The 20901-nt window shown below is 44.5% G+C and overlaps 1 protein-coding gene across 4 annotated transcripts in view; it reads left to right on the forward strand.

Moving 5' to 3' along the window:
- Nucleotides 1-20901, forward strand: part of CLUH (clustered mitochondria homolog) — an 85851-nt gene that overhangs the window by 26212 nt on the left and 38738 nt on the right. For all 4 annotated transcript variants that reach the window (XM_040423493.1, XM_040423491.1, XM_040423495.1 and 1 more), the window contains 10 exons: nt 4963-5156; nt 5242-5413; nt 5703-5846; nt 7079-7206; nt 8035-8189; nt 11173-11298; nt 14453-14600; nt 15737-15829; nt 16213-16907; nt 17208-17434. In XM_040423493.1, coding sequence (XP_040279427.1) covers nt 4963-5156; nt 5242-5413; nt 5703-5846; nt 7079-7206; nt 8035-8189; nt 11173-11298; nt 14453-14600; nt 15737-15829; nt 16213-16907; nt 17208-17434 — 2082 coding nt within the window. The remainder of the gene's footprint in view (nt 1-4962; nt 5157-5241; nt 5414-5702; nt 5847-7078; nt 7207-8034; nt 8190-11172; nt 11299-14452; nt 14601-15736; nt 15830-16212; nt 16908-17207; nt 17435-20901) is intronic.

The following is a 20901-nucleotide window of genomic DNA, read 5'->3' on the forward strand; positions in this document are numbered from 1 at the left end:
AATACCAGAATGCCGGATCCGTCTTTCCATTCGCAGACCAGTAAAAATGTGAAAAAAAAAATAGAAACAGATGCGCTTGTCTGTATGACAAACTGAGAGACGGACAGGGGCTGACTGACAACTCATGGGGCCCCCGGGCAATAGGAGATTATGGGGCCCCTGTGTCCCGCCCACCCACACACAGCCCCACCCACATATTGCTCCGCCCAATCACCTACACTTGGTACAGAATTTCTCTTTACCATCCCCCCCACCTTCTCCAACAACTCAGCACCCTTACTCACATAAAACAAGTAATATATATATATATATATATATATATATATATATATAATATATATATATCACATACATACACACACACACATACACTGCTCAAAAAAATAAAGGGAACACTTAAACAAAACAATGTAACTCCAAGTCAATCACACTTCTGTGAAATCAAACTGTCCACTTAGGAAGCAACACTGAGTGACAATCAATTTCACATGCTGTTGTGCAAATGGGATAGACAACAGGTGGAAATTATAGGCAATTAGCAAGACACCCCCAATAAAGGAGTGGTTCTGCAGGTGGTGACCTGACCACTTCTCAGTTCCTATGCTTCCTGGCTGATGTTTTGGTCACTTTTGAATGCTGGCAGTGCTTTCACTCTAGTGGTAGCATGAGACGGAGTCTACAACCCACACAAGTGGCTCAGGTAGTGCAGCTTATCCAGGATGGCACATCAATGCGAGCTGTGGCAAGAAGGTTTGCTGTGTCTGTCAGCGTAGTGTCCAGAGCATGGAGGCGCTACCAGGAGACAGGCCAGTACATCAGGAGACGTGGAGGGCAACAACCCAGCAGCAGGACCGCTACCTCCGCCTTTGTGCAAGAAGGAACAGGAGGAGCACTGCCAGAGCCCTGCAAAATGACCTCCAGCAGGCCACAAATGTGCATGTGTCTGCTCAAACGGTCAGAAACAGACTCCATGATGGTGATATGAGGGCCCGAAGTCCACAGGTGGGGGTTGTGCTTACAGCCCAACACCGTGCAGAACGTTTGGCATTTGCCAGAAAACACCAAGATTGGCAAATTCGCCACTGGCGCCCTCTGCTCTTCACAGATGAAAGCAGGTTCACACTGAGCACATGTGACAGACGTGACAGAGTCTGGAGACGCCGTGGAGAACGTTCTGCTGCCTGCAACATCCTCCAGCATGACCGGTTTGGCATTGGGTCAGTAATGGTGTGGGGGGGCATTTCTTTGGAGGGCTGCACAGCCCTCCATGTGCTCGCCAGAGGTAGCCTGACTGCCATTAGGTACCGAGATGAGATCCTTAGACCCCTTGTGAGACCATATGCTGGTGCGGTTGGCCCTGGGTTCCTCCTAATGCAAGACAATGCTAGAGCTCATGTGGCTGGAGTGTGTCAGCAGTTCCTGCAAGACGAAGGCATTGATGCTATGGACTGGCCCGCCCGTTCCCCAGACCTGAATCCAATTGAGCACATCTGGGACATCACGTCTCGCTCTATCCACCAACGTCACGTTGCACCACAGACTGTCCAGGAGTTGGCAGATGCTTTAGTCCAGGTCTGGGAGGAGATCCCTCAGGAGACCGTCCGCCACCTCATCAGGAGCATGCACAGGCGTTGTCGGGAGGTCATACAGGCACGTGGAGGCCACACACACTACTGAGCCTCATTTTGACTTGTTTTAAGGACATTACATCAAAGTTGGATCAGCCTGTAGTGTGTTTTTCCACTTTAATTTTGAGGGTGACTCCAAATCCAGATATATATATATATATATATATATATATATATATATATATATATATATATATATATAAATAAATATAATCTATATCTCCAGAAAATGGCAGGGCAGCACTCCTAGCTTCAAGTGATTCAGGTGCCAGCGTTTTCCCCTTGGTCCTGGGGTCCAAAGACAATCCAAATAAATATAACGCAGCACTCCTTGGATAAAAAGTGAAAAAATACGATATTTATTCAACACATGTTGATACAGAAATCACCAAAAAAAATGAATGAAACTAACTTACATATGTATGAAGATCCAAAAAACTTTTTTGTAAGTATATATAAACAATACATACATATATAATAAAACAGGCAGCACAAGGCGGGACACACAGATGAGTAGCAGGACCCAAGGAGAGGCCGGGAGATCAGTGCACGAAAAAACAGGGAAAAAAGAATGCTAGCTGAAAGAGCATACCTCAAAACCTCATAGCAGCAACGCTAACAAAGTGCAAAGGAGGCAATTGTGGAGATTGAGGTTGAAATAAAAAGGACAAAGTATAAACATACCCTGACTGGTGCAGAGATCTCTCGGCCGACTCCTGACCCAACGCCGTTTCGGCAGTATATCTGGCTTCTTCCGGGGATACATTGGTTGACCAACATGTTGATACAGGCAATGTTTCAGCTCTCGCACAGAGCCATTATCAAGCTCTCACATTGCCTGTATCAACATGTGTTGAATAAATATCGTAATTTTTCACTTTTTTATCCAAGGAGTGCTGCGTTATATTTATTTGTATAGCTTACAGTAAATTACTGTAAATACTTACAGTTCTGAAGACTCCAGCAGGCTCAGGATCAGTGCTCTGGGCTGGAAGTGGGCACCGCTCTGCAGTTCAGGAGACCTATAGGAGGCACCTAGGTTCTAGAGGGAGACAATAAGAAAAAAAAATATTTTTTATTACACCTTAGGTCAGACCCCCAATGTTAATCAGACCTCAGCTGACAGCCCCAATCAGACTCCCAATGTAAATAAGACCCCAATAAGACCTCAGCTCAGACCCCAATGTAAATTACCCCCAATCAGACCTCAGATGAGAGCCTCATGCCTCTCATCATCCCCCATTATCAGCCCTTGTGATGCCTCTCAGCCCCCTCAAAGTAGTGACGCCTCTCAGCCCCCTCACAGTAGTGGTTGCCTCTCAGCCCCTTCACAGTAGTGGTTGCCTCTCAGCCCCTTCACAGTAGTGGTTGCCTCTCAGCCCCCTCACAGTAGTGGTTGCCTCTCAGCCCCCTCACAGTAGTGGTTGCCTCTCAGCCCCCTCACAGTAGTGGTTGCCTCTCAGCCCCCTCACAGTAGTGGTTGCCTCTCAGCCCCCTCACAGTAGTGGTTGCCTCTCAGCCCCCTCACAGTAGTGGTTGCCTCTCAGCCCCCTCACAGTAGTGGTTGCCTCTCAGCCCCCTCACAGTAGTGGTTGCCTCTCAGCCCCCTCACAGTAGTGGTTGCCTCTCAGCCCCCTCACAGTAGTGGTTGCCTCTCAGCCCCCTGTTCTATAAAAAAAAACGAAAAAAAAAAAACACAAACCTTTTTTCCTGATGACGCGCTCCCACACTCACATTGCACTGCTGGCTGTGCTGGAGGCCGATTCCCGGGCCTTCAGCGCTCCTCCCACAGCCGGCAGCGCAATGTGTGGCCAGCAGGGGGAGCACTCAGAAGAACAGTGAAGCAGGGAACGGAGAGCACTCCCTGCTTCGCTATGGAAACAGCCCGGCAGTGACTAGAACTGCCGGGTGTGTGAGTGCGCACCGAGCGTGACCCCCCCCTTTCTTGCCTCATATGATACATGTTTGTGGAGCGCTATGACAGGGCCCGACATGGTCACTGTACTTCATGCCGGGCCCCGTCAGAGCTCTCTTTTACATGTGAGTGTAGAAGATGGCCCTGACAGGGCCCCCTAGTGGCCGTGGGCCCTCGGTCCTGCTCAAGTGCCCAAATGGTCAGTCCGCCCCTGGAGACGGTTCCGTTCTTGCAATGCATTTGTGAGACTGATCCGCCTACAAATGCTGTCTGTTTGCCGGATCCCTCTGCCACAAGTGTGAAAGTGTCGGATCCGTCCTTCCGCTATTTCGCCGGGCCGCCGCTCCGTCCCCATTGACTATAATGGGGACGGGGGCGGAGCTCCGGCACAGCACGGCGAAAGCCTCCGGACTAAAAAGTCGGACATTCATGTCGGATCCATCCTGCCGCAAGTGTGAAAGGGCCCTTAGTAAGCTTCCCTTTACAGGTCCTTGCACAACCCCTTTTTTATTACATTGTCAGGAAAAGCATTATTAATGACTAAAAACTTCTTTCTGACATATGTCATTATTTTGAACTGTATCAGGTTTCCAAATCCCTGAATATTTGCAGACTGAGCAAGGAGGCTGAATATCAAGTTACATAACGCTGTTAAGTGCAGTACTTTCCATGCCCTTCAGCACTTTCAATATTTGATGGAGTTTTCTTTTAATAATTCATACTTTTTCAAGGCCCATCTCTGTAATAAACCACAACAATAATAAAAAGGAGATAAAAAAAAATCTTAGAGCCCAGAGCACCCTAAACTAACTAGAGACCCCGTCGACGATGCTAAGAAACTGTCGGGTGACATGACATGAAGTATGGACACCACATCATTAGGGGTGGGTGACATGGATAGGCGAGTGGTAGACCAGTATGTGATGCTGTAACAGCTACTATGCTATGTTATACATGTAGTTGTTCACCACCACTTTTCTACACAGGAAATTGTCAAAAATGAACCAGTTGCAACCACAAACCAGTTCATGGAGACGAGAAAATTTTAAAAAAAATACCCATCTCACTGTATTAAAGGGCATCTGTCAGCAGATCTGTCCCTATGACACTGGCTGACCTATTATATGTGCACTTGGCAGCTGAAGGCATCGGTGTTGGTCCCATGTCCATATGTGTCCGCATTGCTGAGAACAATGATGTTTTTAATATATGCAAATGAGCCTCTAGGAGCAACGGGGGTGTTGCTGTTACTCCTAGAGGCTCTGCTCTCTCTGCAACTGCCACGTCTGGTCCTTTCTTCTCATAAAGTCAATCAAAGTGCAAAGGGGGCAGCAGTTGCAGAGAGAGCAGAGTCTCAAGGTGTAGCTGCAGCAGCACTTGCTCCCAGTTGAATTGAAAATGATCTTTCTTTTTCGTCAGAACATCCGGGCAGCATGACTTTGATGAATGGAGATGGGGCACACGAGCATCAAGCCGAGGTGGAGGCGAAACAAAATGGCCATGATGTGGGTGAACAAGCAGAGGATGGGAGTGAACAGGAGGTTATCGTTATTCAGGATACTGGCTTTACGGTGAAGATACAAGTCCCAGGCATCGAGACGTTTTCAATTCAGGTAACAAGACGCAGCATACATGTTCTTTCAGCGTTCTTTCTGCACTTCTCTGGAAACTCTCGGTCTTTGATGTGCCTTTTTTCAGGTGTCACCTCAGGAGATGGTTCAGGAGATCCATCAGGTTCTTATGGATAGGGAGGACACCTGCCATAGAACATGTTTTTCCCTTCAGCTGGATGGGAATGTGCTTGACAACTTTGCAGAGTTGAAGACCATAGAAGGCTTTGAAGAAGGTTCTGTTCTGAAAGTTGTTGAAGGTGGGTCATATGACAAATGTATTTGCAACCGGTTGGTGCTCTGGGCAGAAGAGCATTCTGCTACATGTACATTTTTAGCCTCTTATGCTTTGTGGTCCTATTGAGGAATCTTGGCCTCTTTTGGATGTGTCTTGCGTTGGTATATATGGAATATAACAACACTTACACATAGAAGTAGCAATATTGTACACTCCCATTAAGCAGTTTGGGTGTTCGATAAGAAGGTATTTGAATTTGTTTGTTTTTTGTTTTGTCTAATACTTTGTAATAATTTTATTTGCACTTTTAGAACCATACACTGTGCGTGAGGCCAGGATCCATGTTCGACACATAAGAGACCTGCTAAAAAGCCTGGACCCATCTGATGCTTTCAATGGAGTGGACTGCAACTCCCTGTCATTCTTAAGTATCTTTACTGATGGTGACCTCGGAGGTATGCCTGATTCGATCTCTAGTAGTCTGAACTAAAGCTAGCCATAGATATGCGATGCCAGTTGTCTGGTCAACGACTATCTCTCCTGATTCACCTTATTTATGTTACCCACTTATATAGCGCCAACATATTCCACGGCGTTTCACAGACATCATCCCTTGCTGTCCCCGGTGGGGGGGGGCTCACAGTCTAAGTTCCCTATCAGTATGTCTTTGAAGTGTGGGAGGAAACGCACAAAAACACAGGGAGAACATACCATCTCCATCCAGATATTGTCCTTAGTCAGATTTGAGTGCTAACTACTTATACTGTGCCACTCAAACATTCACATTCTTGAGGGAAAAGGAGAATCGCCTTTCTCATGGACAAAATAATTAGGCATGTTGAAATCCAACAACCAATCCTTACTTCCCCTGACATCTGAAGTTGGGAGAGAGTCAGGAGACCATGGTACACATTAGATGGTCAGCTGATATACATCTAATGTGTATGGACTTCTTAACATACTTGTTTTGTCTTTACTGAGGCTCTGCCAAGACTTATCATAGACTGCTGCGGGGAAAAGGTTAACCTTGGGATCTATTATAAGTCACTGGGATCTATTACAGCATGGATCCATCATAAAAACATTAGCTACAATTCCAGTGTGAACAGAATTTCTTTTGACCCATCCAATAAAAGGGGCAGCAAGATTCTGAGTACTTCTGTGTGTGCGCTACTCTTCTCTAGAAGTATGCGCTAATATTTTGTTCTCAAGGCATTTAATATAAACTTTGTGGTTTTCTACTCTTTAGATATTAATGACTTATTAAAATCAAATCAGTGGGGAGCCCAGCACCCGGTAGCAGCAGTTTTCTGCCACTGCCGGAAATAAAACAATGGACAGACTTGAGAGCAGGCGGCTTTGTCCACTGTGTAGTGGCCACGCTTGATTCCAGTGAGTGATAGCTGAGCTGCAGTAACCCAGCATGGCCACTACACAGTGAATGGAGATTTCTTCCTCCAGGACCGTCCACCGTTTTATTTTTACCGGTGGTTGCCAAAAAAGCTGATCAGTGAAGGACCCAGATGTTCAACCCCTACTTATTTGATATGGGTGACCTATGAGGAAGATTAGTCATCAATATATAAAGAGTGGAAACCCCTTTTAAGATTTGGAGATGCTGTGTTAAAGCAGTAGGACCCGTTTATCTCAAGAGAAAACCAGTAACTCTTTATCTTCCTGTTTTCAGAGAGTGGAAAAAAGAAAAAGAAGGGCACTGAACTTGAACAAATAGATTGTACCCCTCCTGACAATATTTTACCTGGAAGCAAAGAGAGACCTCTCTGTGCGCTGCAACCACAGAACAAGGACTGGAAGGTAAGTGTTGGCTTTGATGGCCTAGCGCCAAATCTTCAGCGTCTGTAATGGGCTAATAGCTTAAAGGGGTTCTCTTGCCTACAGATATTGATGACCTATCCTCAGGATAGATCATCAGATCGTTGGGATCTAACACCTGGCAACCCACCTATCTGCTGCATCGGACTGCTGTGGTGCCGGATACGATCAGTATATGGACTTGCTGTTGCGTAGTTTCTGTTGCCAGTGCACTGAAGTTCTGCTCATATTCACTTGAATGGGAGCTGAGTTGCAGTTCCCCAGCATAGCCACTACACAGTGTATACAGTCTGCCTGCCACCTTCTGCATATGCTTTAGAATTCCCGCCCCACAACAGCCCGAAAAGCTGATCGGTGGGGGAGCCGCTTGTTGAGCCGCCATCAATCTGATATAGATAGCTGGAAGATAGGCTGTAGAATCCCTTTAATCAGTTCCCTATTAAAAGGACCACCCTTGTGCATTTGGATGTCATGGGGGGGGGGGGGGGGGGGTGTCTAGCACTGGGACTGGACCTATCTGTAGGGTCATGCGTGATAATATTTGCCATTTTTGTAATAGATTAATAAACTGAAGTAAGTGGGTTGCGGTGTGTTCCATATGCCCTCCGTGGCCATTATCTTGCTTGAGGGCTGGCTAATATTTCACTCTATAACACACATCACACTTTGCTCTCCAGTTTGTATTCCTCAACGCTTCAGTAATTGTTCTTCAACGAGTCTACAAATAAAATTTAGTCTTTTTAAAAGTAGTACATTTGTGATTTTGTTTCTTTTGCTCTTGACTTCTAGCTAATGAGGATTGTTTTGCAGCCTTTGCAGTGTTTGAAAGTGTTCACTATGAGTGGTTGGAACCCCCCTCCCGGGAACAGGAAAATGCACGGAGATTTAATGTACTTATATGTGATCACAATGGAGGACCGGCATATTAGCATCACCGCGTCTACCCGGGGATTCTACCTCAACCAGTAAGTTTTAGGTTTATGTGGCTGGGAATTAGATTGGTTCTTTTCCTAAATCACATAATTTGGTTTTCTTATTTAGTGCACAATAAAAAAATATGACACTTAAAGGGAACTTTCCCCCCCCCCCCCCCCCAACTAAATAATAGTATTCCACACAAAATGGCAATTCTAGATGGTTTTGTGTCGTTCCTCTATTATTCCTGCTAGAAGTTCATGAATAAAGCTCCAGTTGGAGGTGTGCCCCAACATAGTCTGACATTGGCAGCACTAATTAGTGTCAGATTGTGCAAGGACCCCCCCTCCCTCAACTGTTAACCCTCAGCTGTACCTTTGTTCACAAACTTGTAGAAGGAATAAGAGAGAACTGACACAACATAGTCATAAGAATAATGCTCCAGAATTATCCTTTTATGCGGCATAGCTTCTCTATAAAAATACACTGCAATTGTAGATCAAGGCACAACAGATTTTATACAATTTCCGTAAGTGTCACAAAGGAATTGATTGAATGATTTTATATATATTAGATATAATCATTCAATCAATCATTCTATGCTCCCATGATTATTAGATCAATGCTTTACTTAGTGTGTGTGTGTGTGTGTGTGTATATATGTGTGTGTGTATGTATGTATATATATATATATATATATATATATATATATATATATATATATATATATATATATATATATATATATATATATATATAAATAAAATTTATTACACACACACACACACACTAGGTGTTTCAGGAGCACAAAACATTCTACAAGCTAACATGGTTATAAATGTAGATGTAGTTCTCATAAACTACGTATACCATCCCCCATTATTAATCGCCTAACTGTTCTGCTCGAGTGGAAAAGGGGGGCTGCTTTAACTGCTGATATCTCTTGATTGGGCATGGTCTTGTTTCAAATCTGGCATTCCAAGTAACAGCATTAGCCGATGATAAGTAAGTAGGTGATATCACTGTTAGGTTTTACAGCGATTATTCCGAACAATGAAATCTTCCTATGTTCTGAAGATAAGGCTGTCATTCTGGTATCGCTTGAAAGGTTGGAATGCCAGCTTTCAAACAAGACACAGCCCAAATCTCTAGCAGCTACCTAACCAGAGATATGAGCAGCCCCCCATCCCCTCCAGTCTGGAGGAAGAGGGGTGAAGCAGTTGCAGTGCTGAGAGGCTGCAGGAGGAAAGGAAAAATAATAAATCCACATTTCTATACATTTTTATTTTATTTTATTTTTATCATCATTGTAGTAACCCACATAATAAAATTGTTAGTTATGCCACACAGTGAACACCGTAAATAAATTCCACAAAATTTAATTATTTGTATATTAATTATAAAAATAAAATCAGAAGTTATTTACTACACTATATATACCCCAAAATGGTTCCTAAAAAAACCTGCAACTAATCACGCAAAAGAAAATGAATTTTAGAAGAAAAAAATAAAAAGTTATGACTGCTGGAACTCGAAGGGGGGAAATGTTACTGGTCCTGAAGGCTAAAATTAATTATCTCACTAAGGGGTTAAAAATGCAATTATGTCCAACAAGACTTACTGCAGACACATATTAAAAATCTGCAATAAAAGTAACATTTTTGGGAGGCTTTTTCTAATTTTAATGTGATGGTTAGGAGGTTACAGGGTTTATCCTGGAAAAGATAATGATGACTTATCCTCAGGATAGGTCCTCATTATCACATTGACGGGGGTCTGAGTCCTGGCACCACTGCGATCTGCCATTTTGGGGAGCTGCTCTGCTCACAAGAGCATCAGTATCTTTTCCCGGATAACTGCTTTAAGCAAATACATCCCTCACCATTGAAATATTATCAAAGGGGCTTCTTTGTAGCTGCCATTTAGGTACACACAGGGTATCTGTCCATAGGCCACAGATCGCTTCAAATTTTGCTTTGATCTTGAGTTTCTTGTAGAGATCATATCACAGCATTCATCCTGGAGATAAACTTCATCTTGGAGGAGGAGGTCCCCTGGATGCTAGAATGGTAGAATGATGCAGTATTCGGAGAATGCCTACTGATACTCCACTCGACACCATGCCCTCTCCCAAGACCCTGATATACATGCTTTGAGATCCACAGAGATTCGAGTTCCATATACCTTGTGTATATGTATTAATGACATCATTACTAAAGGGGCAGAGTCTGCCTTTCTGACTGATAGATGGCATCCCAAAGAGCGGGACTCCTTTCTGATGGCGTTTCAAAAAGGGTTGGCGTGACGGCTGTGCTTAGAGTTTCTTATTGTACCACATTCGCATATTCTCACTGGGAAGGAGGGGGCACCACGGCCCCCATACACTACACTGGCATTCCCATACGCGCTGGAGTGAGATGCGTTTAATTTATTAAAATATAATAAATTAATCACATCTCTGGCAGTCCGTGCGCCAGAAACTGAGTTATACGCCTCTCGGCTATAACTTAAGTCAGTTTCTGGCATAAATTATAGTAAATCGGGCAGGCCATGTGAAGCCCCACCTCTTTCCACTCCAGAATGTGATGACTAGCTATAAAAAAGTCAGATACGCCGTGTGCCATATTTAGCGACTTTTTAAATGCCGTTATAGTGGCATAAACACTTTACTAAATTCCCTCAGCATTCTTTTGGCCTATTTTCACTGTACAGACTATGCTAATTCATGAATATGCTATTCTGTAAAAGTAAAAAAAAAAATTACTGCATGGTATAATAATTTATATTTTTACAATGTAACCCTGCCACCTGTATCTTTTTTTTTTTTTTTTTAATACTCTACTCTGATATCAGAGGTCAGAATGGGCTTTGATCATTTTGATCACATCCATTGTTTTATTTGGGCACCATGTAATTCTCCAGAAGTAGGTTCTGTGGCCATCTATTCAATTTAGGAATTTCCCAAATCTGATCTCCTGATCACTGTATAACATTTTAAACGAAACTATTGCCCAATTTTGGTCACTTTTGCAGATCTACGGCGTACACCTTCAATCCCAAGCCAGCCAACCCCAGCTTCCTCAGTCACTCCTTGGCGGAGCTGCTCAATCAAGTCAGCCCTGTATTCAAGAAGAATTTTGCCGCACTACAGAAGAAAAGGTAACGTTTTCTACATTCTTACACATTAACGGAGCAGTGTACATGTAAATGACTTGCAGGGATCGTGAATACTGTAGGTAGCCAAAGGGCAGAGTTAAAGACCTCAGTATTTTCTTAAATATTAACTGCACCAACAAGATGATGATTTTTTAGTATAGTAGAGAGTTCACAGTGACAAGTCATCATGATCAACCTTCAGCTAAAATTTTACAACTGCCATGCCTATGTTTGCCTGAAAATGTGCTCTAAGGCCTCTTTCACACGAGCCAGTTTCACGCTCGGGTGCGATGCGTTAAGTGACACTGAATCCTGACCCCTTCATTTCAATGGGTCTGTCTACATGAGCGGTTTTTTTTTCCCCCCCAAGCATCAGTTCTGCGCTGCATGAGAATTGCAGCATGTTCTATATTCTACGTTTTTTCATTCAGCCCTGGCCCCATAGAAGTGAATGGGGCTTCAGTGAAAAACGCATCACATCCTGATTAGTGTTGAGCGAACCTGTGTTTTAAGTTCGGTGTCTAAAGTTTGGCTTCAGGTTATCGAAGAATCGCGTTATGGATTCTAAATTCTGGTATGGTCCGTGGTAGCGGAATCCATAACGGGATTCTTCGATAACCCGAACTTTAGGCGCCGAACTTAAAACGCAAGTTCGCTCAACACTAATCCTGATGGTTGCCAGGAGATGTTGTTCGTAAACCTTCCGTTTTTTTTTTTCACACCAAAACTGATTGCACCCGCGTAGAAAAAACTCAAACACTGAACGCAAATGCAGACCAAACTGACTGAACTTGCTTGCGAAATGGTGCGAGTTTCACTGAATGCATCCTGAGCTAATCCGTATTGTTTGTGTACAAGAGGCCTAAGGGTATATTCACACACGTGGCAGGTACCCTGTGGGTTTTTTCCATCTGAATGTGCAGATGGAAAATGTGCAGCATATTACAGTAGCAGTGTAGTGGATGAGACTTCATCAAGTCTGTGTGTAAAATGACAAGCCATTACAAACTTTAAATCCACAGCAGTCCTTTTACTTCTGCGAATTTTGTCGCAGATTTCACCCTTTGCATTGCAAAGAGGGAAAATCCACGTTGGGAACTTGGCGGTTTGGATTTTCAGTTTACATTTTGTAGTTCTTCAGCACCTGATGGGAGGAGAAGTATAACTGTAGGCTGTATTCCCAGGTTTACGTGTTAATTGACTTTGTATAATGTACGGACCTGGCGTTGCACACCATTTTAGTACTTGGCCTCTACCTAGGCAGGCATGTCACAAGAGCACACAGATAAGTACCATCTGTTCATGCAAAAAGGAGGAGTGCCGTAGGTCTGGGAGGGGGTTGATAAGAGTTGGCAGAGTCCTATTCAGTTGTTGAAACAGCAAGTGCTTTTGTACATGAACGTGTGAAATTTGTTTGACATATTTATTCAGTTTTTTCTTTACATTTCTGGCTATGAAGTCTGTAGGGATCCCATCTAGTTCATTATAATAACCTCTCACTTGGAACGTTTTGGATGCCACCAATATCCAATATTTGCGGGTCCCACCTCTGAAACCTGCACAAATCTTTAGAACGGAGTGCCTAAAGTTAGGGAGAGAGCACCACGCATACGCAGCCACCCTCCATTCATTTCTGTGGGAGCGCCAGAAATAGCAGAGCGGTGTATTTTTGGATGTCCCATAGAAATGAATAGAGAGTGCACCGCGCAAGCGCGTTCACCACTTCGTTCACTTTTTTGGAACTGCTGGAAATGGTTGAGCCAGGGCTTGGCTATTTTCGGCGATTCTATAGAAATGAATGAACGACGGCCGTGCATGTGCGGTGCGCTCCTGTTATCTTTGGGAGCTTCGTTCTAGTGATAGGTGCACCTATCTGTCACTGACGTTCCAGGCGAGAGAGCCCTTTTAATACACTCCCTTATTAAACCTTTTATGTAATTGCCATCTTTTTTGATACAGGCCTATTATACGTGAAATGTTCCCTCTATTTGCCTCTTACACAGAACAGGGCATCCCCTGTGTGAATGTTGAGCATGACTTTCCTATGAACACAACCAATTGAGTACATGCTCCTGCGGCAGCTGCTTTTCTGTGCCAAGCTTAATTCGTGTGTGCCGGGACTGCCTGTGCTATCCATTAGTAGGACATTCTTGTAAGCGTGGAATTGTTATGCTTACTGTGCCGGGAAGTCGCTGAAACTCTGCGGGAGATGAACGGATGTGATTTTTCCCTGTTTTAAGATCTATGGAATTATCTCATTAAATCGCATCATTAGTGTAACCCCGCAGGGAGCTGAATAGATAGCGTTCCTCTGCTCGTTGTGATCCATCAGAGGCAGGCGCAAGTTGGGAGAGGAAACCAGTGTGTCTGGGAAATTAAGAATGTGAGTGCAAGTCTGGTGTAGTTAAATGCTAGAGAGTGGCAGTGAGACCGAATTACTTGGTATTTCTGGCTAGGCATTTAACCCCTTATTTCCAGGGTTTTACAGCTGATGGTCTATCCTCGGTACAGGCCATTATCTAATCAGAGGGAGTCTGACACCCTGCACCCCTATATGTGGACTGTATTTGCAGAAGAAATTTAGTACAGTAGTAGGATTTTAATAAATATCTCACTGAACACAAGAACATTTTCCCCCAAATTTTGATAAGCCTTTTAACCCATAATATTAAAGTAAGGTTAATAATATAACTTTGAAATCTAAGTCTTCAGTTTTACTCAAATTAGTCGATTCAAAAATGAATACACCCCACATCAAAAGCTACTACATTTAGTGTTTTGGATGACCTCCATGATTTTTAAAAGACGGCAGCAAGTCTTCTAGTTGGTGACATATTGCAACATCTATCTTTTTCCATTCTTCAAGAACAACCCTTTTTAGAGCCTGGATGGGGAGAGTGAGGCTCAACTTGTCTCTTCAGAATTCCCTATAGGTGTTCGATTGTGTTCAGACCAGGAGATATACTTCTTCTTCAGAAATGCAATGTGGTTTTAGATGTGTGTTTTGGATCATTGTCCTGTTGGTAAAGTGCATTACAAATAAGTGCTCACAATGGTCCAGGAAGCTGCAATAGATGATTGTCCTATATAGCTCATGCATAGATACGTGTAATATCTTTGGGTGTATCGGACATAATTCTGACCTACTTTTTTCCAGGGTTCAGAGACACCCTTTTGAGCGCATTGCCACCCCATTCCAGCTCTACAGCTGGACAGCACCCCAGGTCGAACATGCCATGGACTGTGTTAGAGCGGAAGATGCTTACACATCCCGTCTCGGTTATGAGGAGCACATTCCTGGCCAGGTACTGTCGTAATACATTCATTCTTCTGCTGCATTATTCATCTGTCTTTCTATAGAGTAATTAGAATATGAACAATCCAGTGTATATAGTTCATAATGATTTTCGGGGATTGTAATATGTAAGGTAAATGTTATATCTGTTTTGAGGTGTGCAGGTGTACAATTTATTAGGGGAATTTCTTAAAGGGGTTGTCCCATCTTGGTCTTTCATGTGTGAGATAGGAATAACCCACAGTGCCAACCCAGGTTGGCCAGAGTTAAGAAAATGCGCGAGCGGGTGGTGCTCTCCTTTTTCTGTAATTCCCATAACGGTGAATGGGTGCTACCCAAACACTGTTTCCGTAACTCCCGAGTTACAGAAACACCATAGCTTACGATGCTGTGATGTTTGTGTATCTCCATTTCACTGCTATGGGAAGAAAGGGATGCAAATAAGCTCTTAACAAACTCTACCTCTGATGCCACCAGATGTAAGGCAGCTTTCCTAGAAGTCAATGTTCCACCCATTAAATAGGCCTTGAGACATGACTTGGATATTAAATAAGCCAGCATCTCATCTGCAGGATAGCTGCCAGGATTCCAGAGGATCATGCAGGGCATAGAGGTCTCCTCACGCCGATTAAGACACTCTCTCCCCAAAGAGAGAGGGTGCCTCCCCAAATACTGCTATGGGAGTAGCAGAAACAGTGGAATGCCAGCCTTTTCTGCAACTCTCGCCACTCTGCACTGGCACTTACTATGGGTTATTTCCATCTCGCCCACGGAAGACTGCGATGGAACCACCATTTTAAGGATAGTTTTACAACATTCTGCTTTGCCATAATTTGGGCCAAATTAATCAAATGTTGCACAGTTTTTGAATACATTTGGTGTATCTTTAAGAATATAATTCTGTCTTGAGATTATTGGGCTTTCTATACTACTCCTTTACTGGGGTGAGAGTGGCAATTTTTGTGCAAATAAACTCAAACTTGCAACGCCTTATGTTGTGACTTTTTGAAGCCAGAATTCTGCATTGCAGGACTTGATAAATTCACCACTCAAACTTTCCAGTGTATGTGTCCATGGTTTATGAGCCGTTCCAGATTTTAGCTTTAAAAACTTGTAATGAGCATCTATTGGTATTGACTTTTTCAGACCAGAGACTGGAATGAAGAACTGCAAACAACAAGAGAGTTGCCCCGCAAAAACTTGCCAGAGAGACTATTACGGGAGAGAGCTATTTTCAAGGTGGGTGATTTTGAAGAGTTTAGCATGATAAGTTAGCATTGAAAGTTTATTGATGACCTATTCTCAGTATAGGTCATTAATATCAGATCGGCAGGGGTCCGGCTCCCGGCACCCCCACCGATCCGCTGTATGAAGTGAAGACATGCACGCATGCCGTCTCTCTTTCTGCTTGCCATATACAGCGAGATAGCAGCAGCGAGCCGGGAGAGACAGAGGAGACTGCACATGCGCATACCTTCTAATACAGCTGATCGGCGAGGGTGTCTGATCCCCGCCAATCTGATATTGGTGACCTATCCTAAGAGTAAGTCATCAATATTAAAAGCCTGGCTTTTCACAGCTATACACTGTTGTACCTGTTCCTTATGGTGCTTTTCTTTCAGGTCCACAGTGACTTTACAGCAGCTGCTACCAGAGGTGCTATGGCAGTCATTGATGGGAACGTCATGGCCATTAACCCCAGCGAGGAGACAAAAATGCAAATGTTCATCTGGAACAATATCTTCTTCAGCTTGGGATTTGATGTCCGAGATCATTATAAAGATTTTGGTGGGGATAGTGCTGCCTATGTATCTCCAACAAATGATCTGAATGGCGTAAGGACATACAATGCAGTGGATGTAGAGGGACTATACACATTAGGGACAGTGGTGGTGGACTATCGAGGTTACAGGGTTACGGCACAGTCCATTATTCCAGGTATTTTGGAACGGGAACAAGAGCAGAGCGTCATTTATGGGTCCATTGACTTCGGCAAAACTGTTGTGTCCCATCCTAAGTACCTGGAGCTGTTAGAGAAAACCAGCCGGCCACTTAAGATCCTGAAACACAAAGTCCTTAATGACAAAGAAGAAGAGGTGGAGCTGTGCTCCTCTGTAGAGTGCAAGGGGATCATTGGCAACGATGGGCGTCATTACATTTTGGATTTGCTACGCACTTTCCCTCCAGACCTCAATTTCCTACCTGTAGAAGGTGAGGACATGCCAGAAGAATGTAAGAAGATGGGTTTCCCCAAAGAACACAGACACAAGTTATGCTGCCTACGTCAGGAGTTGGTGGACGCTTTTGTGGAACACAGGTAACATGGTCTTCATGTGCAGAAGTGAAGTTGCATAGCGGTTCAGTGCACAAAATACTGGTGTGTTATAGACCAACATTTCAGGGTATGGTGTTAAGGGAAATTCATCATCATTTATTTTATTTTTATTTTTTTAACAATTTTTTTTTTAATCTTATTTTCCAGCTCTACCTCTGAGCCTCACATTAGGCTGACATATACTTCACCTTCATCCCCTTCCAGGGGTTAGAACAGAGAGAATCTAGAACATAGTCCATTTTTATTATCCACATTGACACATTTCTTATGATACTCTTTCAGATACCTCCTGTTTATGAAATTGGCTGCCATGCAGCTCATGCAGCAGAAGACCTCCTTACAGGAGAACCCCGCTGCCCTGGAAAATGGGGAACCTGCAGACTCCTCTGATTCCTCAGTCCAAAGCGAGCCTCAGGAAAAGAGCCAGTCAGCGGACAAGACAGAGGACAATATAGATGGAGAGGCCAAAGTCAAAGAACTGGAGGAAAATATGGCATCTAATGAAATGGGTATTATACATCAGAACCATTATAATAAAGAACCGTGGTGAATGTATTGGGCTCTGTTCACATTGGGTTAAGAGCCTCCTTTGGGGGGTTGTCACTTGGTACGCGCAAAGTTGTTTCTGCCAGAAAACGAAAAACCGGGATGAAATCCTAATGTAGGTTAGCACGCATATGACTAATGTGGCATTGTCATGGCTAAATGGAAGCCATGACACCAGTCAGAAGAAAGCCTTAAATGTACACACTGGAGATGAAAACATCTTTATTGAAGATTATAAACATTTTATATAAGTAAGAGCCAACAGAGAATATGACAAAGTAAACTAGTAATGTGTGGTAAGATAAATTCTGTCCATCAGAGTATAACGATGAGAGAAAATTCATGGGCGCTAACCGTACATAATGTCCCTTCACACTACAGTTGCAAGAAAAAGTATGTGAACCCTTTGGAATGATATGGATTTCTGCACAAATTGGTCAAAAAATGTGATCTGATCTTCATCTAAGTCACAACAATAGACAATCATAGTCTGCTTAAACTAATAACACACACAGAATTAAATGTTACCATGTTTATATTGAACACACCATGTAAACATTCACAGTGCAGGTGGAAAAAGTATGTGAACCCCTAGACTAATAACATCTCCAAGAGCTAATTGGAGTGAGTTGTCAGCCAACTGGAGTCCAATCAATGAGATGAGATTGGAGGTGTTGGTTACAGCTGCCCTGCCCTATAAAAAAAACACACACCAGTTCTGGGTTTGCTTTTCACAAGAATCATTGCCAGATGTGAATGATGCCTCGAACAAAAGAGCTCTCAGAAGACCTACGATTAAGAATTGTTGACTTGCATAAAACTGGAAAGGGTTATAAAAGTATCTCCAAAAGCCTCGCTGTTCATCAGTCCACGGTAAGACGATTTGTCTATAAATGGAGAAAGTTCAGCACTGCTGCTACTCTCACTAGGAGTGGCTGTCCTGTAAAGATGATTGCAAGAGCACAGCGCAGACTGCTCAATGAGGTGAAGAAGAATCCTAGAGTGTCAGCTAAAGACTTACAAAAGTCTCTGGCATATGCTAACATCCCTGTTAGCGAATCTATGATACGTAAAACACTAAACAAGAATGGATTTCATGGCGGGATACCACAGAGGAAGCCACTGCTGTCCAAAAAAAACATTGCTGCAGGTTTACAGTTTGCACAAGAGCACCTGGATGTTCCACAGCAGTACTGGCAAAATATTCTGTGGACAGATGAAACCAAAGTTGAGTTGTTTGGAAGAAACACACAACACTGTGTGTGGAGAAAAAGAGGCACAGCACACCAACATCAAAACCTCATCCCAACTGTGAAGTATGGTGGTGGGGGCATCATGGTTTGGGGCTGCTTTGCTGCGTCAGGGCCTGGATGGATTGCTATCATCGAAGGAAAAATTAATTCCCAAGTTTATCAAGACATTTTGCAGGAGAACTTAAGGCCATCTGTCCACCAGCTGAAGCTCAACAGAAGATGGGTGTTGCAACAGGACAACAAAGCATAGAAGTAAATCAACAACAGAATGGCTTAAACAGAAGAAAATACGCCTTCTGGAGTGGCCCAGTCAAAGTCCTGACCTCAACCAGATTGTGATGCTTTGGCATGACCTCAAGAAAGCGATTCACACCAGACATCCCAAGAATATTGCTGAACTGAAACAGTTCTGTAAAGAGGAATGGTCAAGAATTACTCCTGACTGTTGTGCATGTCTGATCTGCAACTACAGGGAACGTTTGGTTGAAGTTATTGCTGCCAAAGGAGGTTCAACCAGTTATTAAATCCAAGGGTTCACATACTTTTTCCACCTGCACTGTGAATGTTTACATGGTGTGTTCAATAAAAACATGGTAACATTTAATTCTTTGTGTGTTATTATTTTAAGCAGACTGTGATTGTCTATTGTTGTGACTTAGATGATCAGATCACATTTTATGACAAATTTGTGCAGAAATCCATATCATTCCAAAGGGTTCACATACTTTCTCGCATAATTCCTTGGGGGACACAGGAAACCTTGGGTATAGCTCAACTCCCTAGGAGGCGTGACACCAAGTGAAAACTGTTCAGCCCCTCCTCCAGCAGCTATACCCTCAGCCTGGAGAGAGAGACTACCAGTTTTTGCTTAGTGTCCAAGGAGGCAAGACACTACCTGCTTTGCAGGGCTGTTTTCTCCTTCATTTTTAATTTTATTTTTTACAGGGACAACAGAGATGCCTGGACCTCTCTGTTTCTCCCGGGGTCGAGCTGAACCAGTGCCGGTCATCCGCACTGCTGCCTTCCCCACAGAAGACAAGGAGGACCAGGGCAGCCCAGCTCCCCTGCATCCCGCCAGCGTATGGGTCGCCCACACATCAAGCCCCTCTCCAGCTACCTGCCACTGCGGTGCCAGCAGCTGAAGGGATGACCCTGCTGGAATGGACAGAGGGTGAAGACTTCAGGATGGTGAGAGTGACTGTTCCAGCCTCCCCCCCCCCCCCCCCATGGCCTCCACCGTTTCCTGGGGCATCATCTTAGGCGCCCTACTACAGGCTAAGTGCCTTCAGGGCGTCCAGGCTAGAGGCAGCCAGCAGGCAAAAAGGGAGTTATTTCTGCAGAACCGGTGCAGCCCAGGATCGCTGGCAGGCAAGGCCTGACGCTACAGCAGCAGCCGGCACACTTTCATTGCATCGCGCGGACTGTTTTATCCAGCGGGGGTAACAAGGCTCTCCCTTACCTGAGTGCGCGTCTCCTTTTTCGGCGGGACATCTGCGGCGGCCGCATACTTCTTGGGGGGGAGGCTCGGCATTCAACTATGGCAGCGCGGCTTTTCATTACAGCGCCGCAGTTCGCCCCTCCCCCCCCTTCTTCGGTTTCGCTTCCCGCTCCCCTTCTCATTCCCGCCTTCCACAAGAGCCTCGCCACCGCTGCTGTCTCTTTTGTTGGATCCCTCCTGCCACTGTTGCTGCTGCTGCCGCACTACCTGTCTTCGGTCTGGTAGGACTGTTAACCCCTCCTGACACCAGCCCCTAGCCTGGACAGTTTCCCCCAACCTTATCACCACCAACATGTCTGACCCCTCAGGGGCCTCTAGGCCCTGGTATCACGCCTGCACCGCCTGTGAAGCACCCTTTCCACGGGGGCAATCAGACCCGCACTGCTCTGCATGCCAGTCCCCAATACAGGGTCCGCCACTTGCTGTGCCGCCCCCTGTTTCCTTGGATCCACCTGATTGGGCAAGATCCCTGTCCCAGGCCGTGGAAAGGCTTACTCATGTTGTAGGCCGCCTTGTAGACACACAGCCTGCCACGCAGTCTGCTACAACCCCTGTCGTACCCCCCGGGTCCGCTACTTCTGCCGATCCGTCTGGGTCCCTCGCTCCCAGTGATGCCTCCAGGGCCCGGCACCTCCAGAAGCGCTCCAGGGCAGAGTGCACGTCTTCCTCAGATGCGTCC

The sequence above is a fragment of the Bufo bufo genome, chromosome 3 (assembly GCF_905171765.1).
Source record: "Bufo bufo chromosome 3, aBufBuf1.1, whole genome shotgun sequence".
NCBI classification, from domain to species: Eukaryota; Metazoa; Chordata; class Amphibia; order Anura; family Bufonidae; genus Bufo; species Bufo bufo.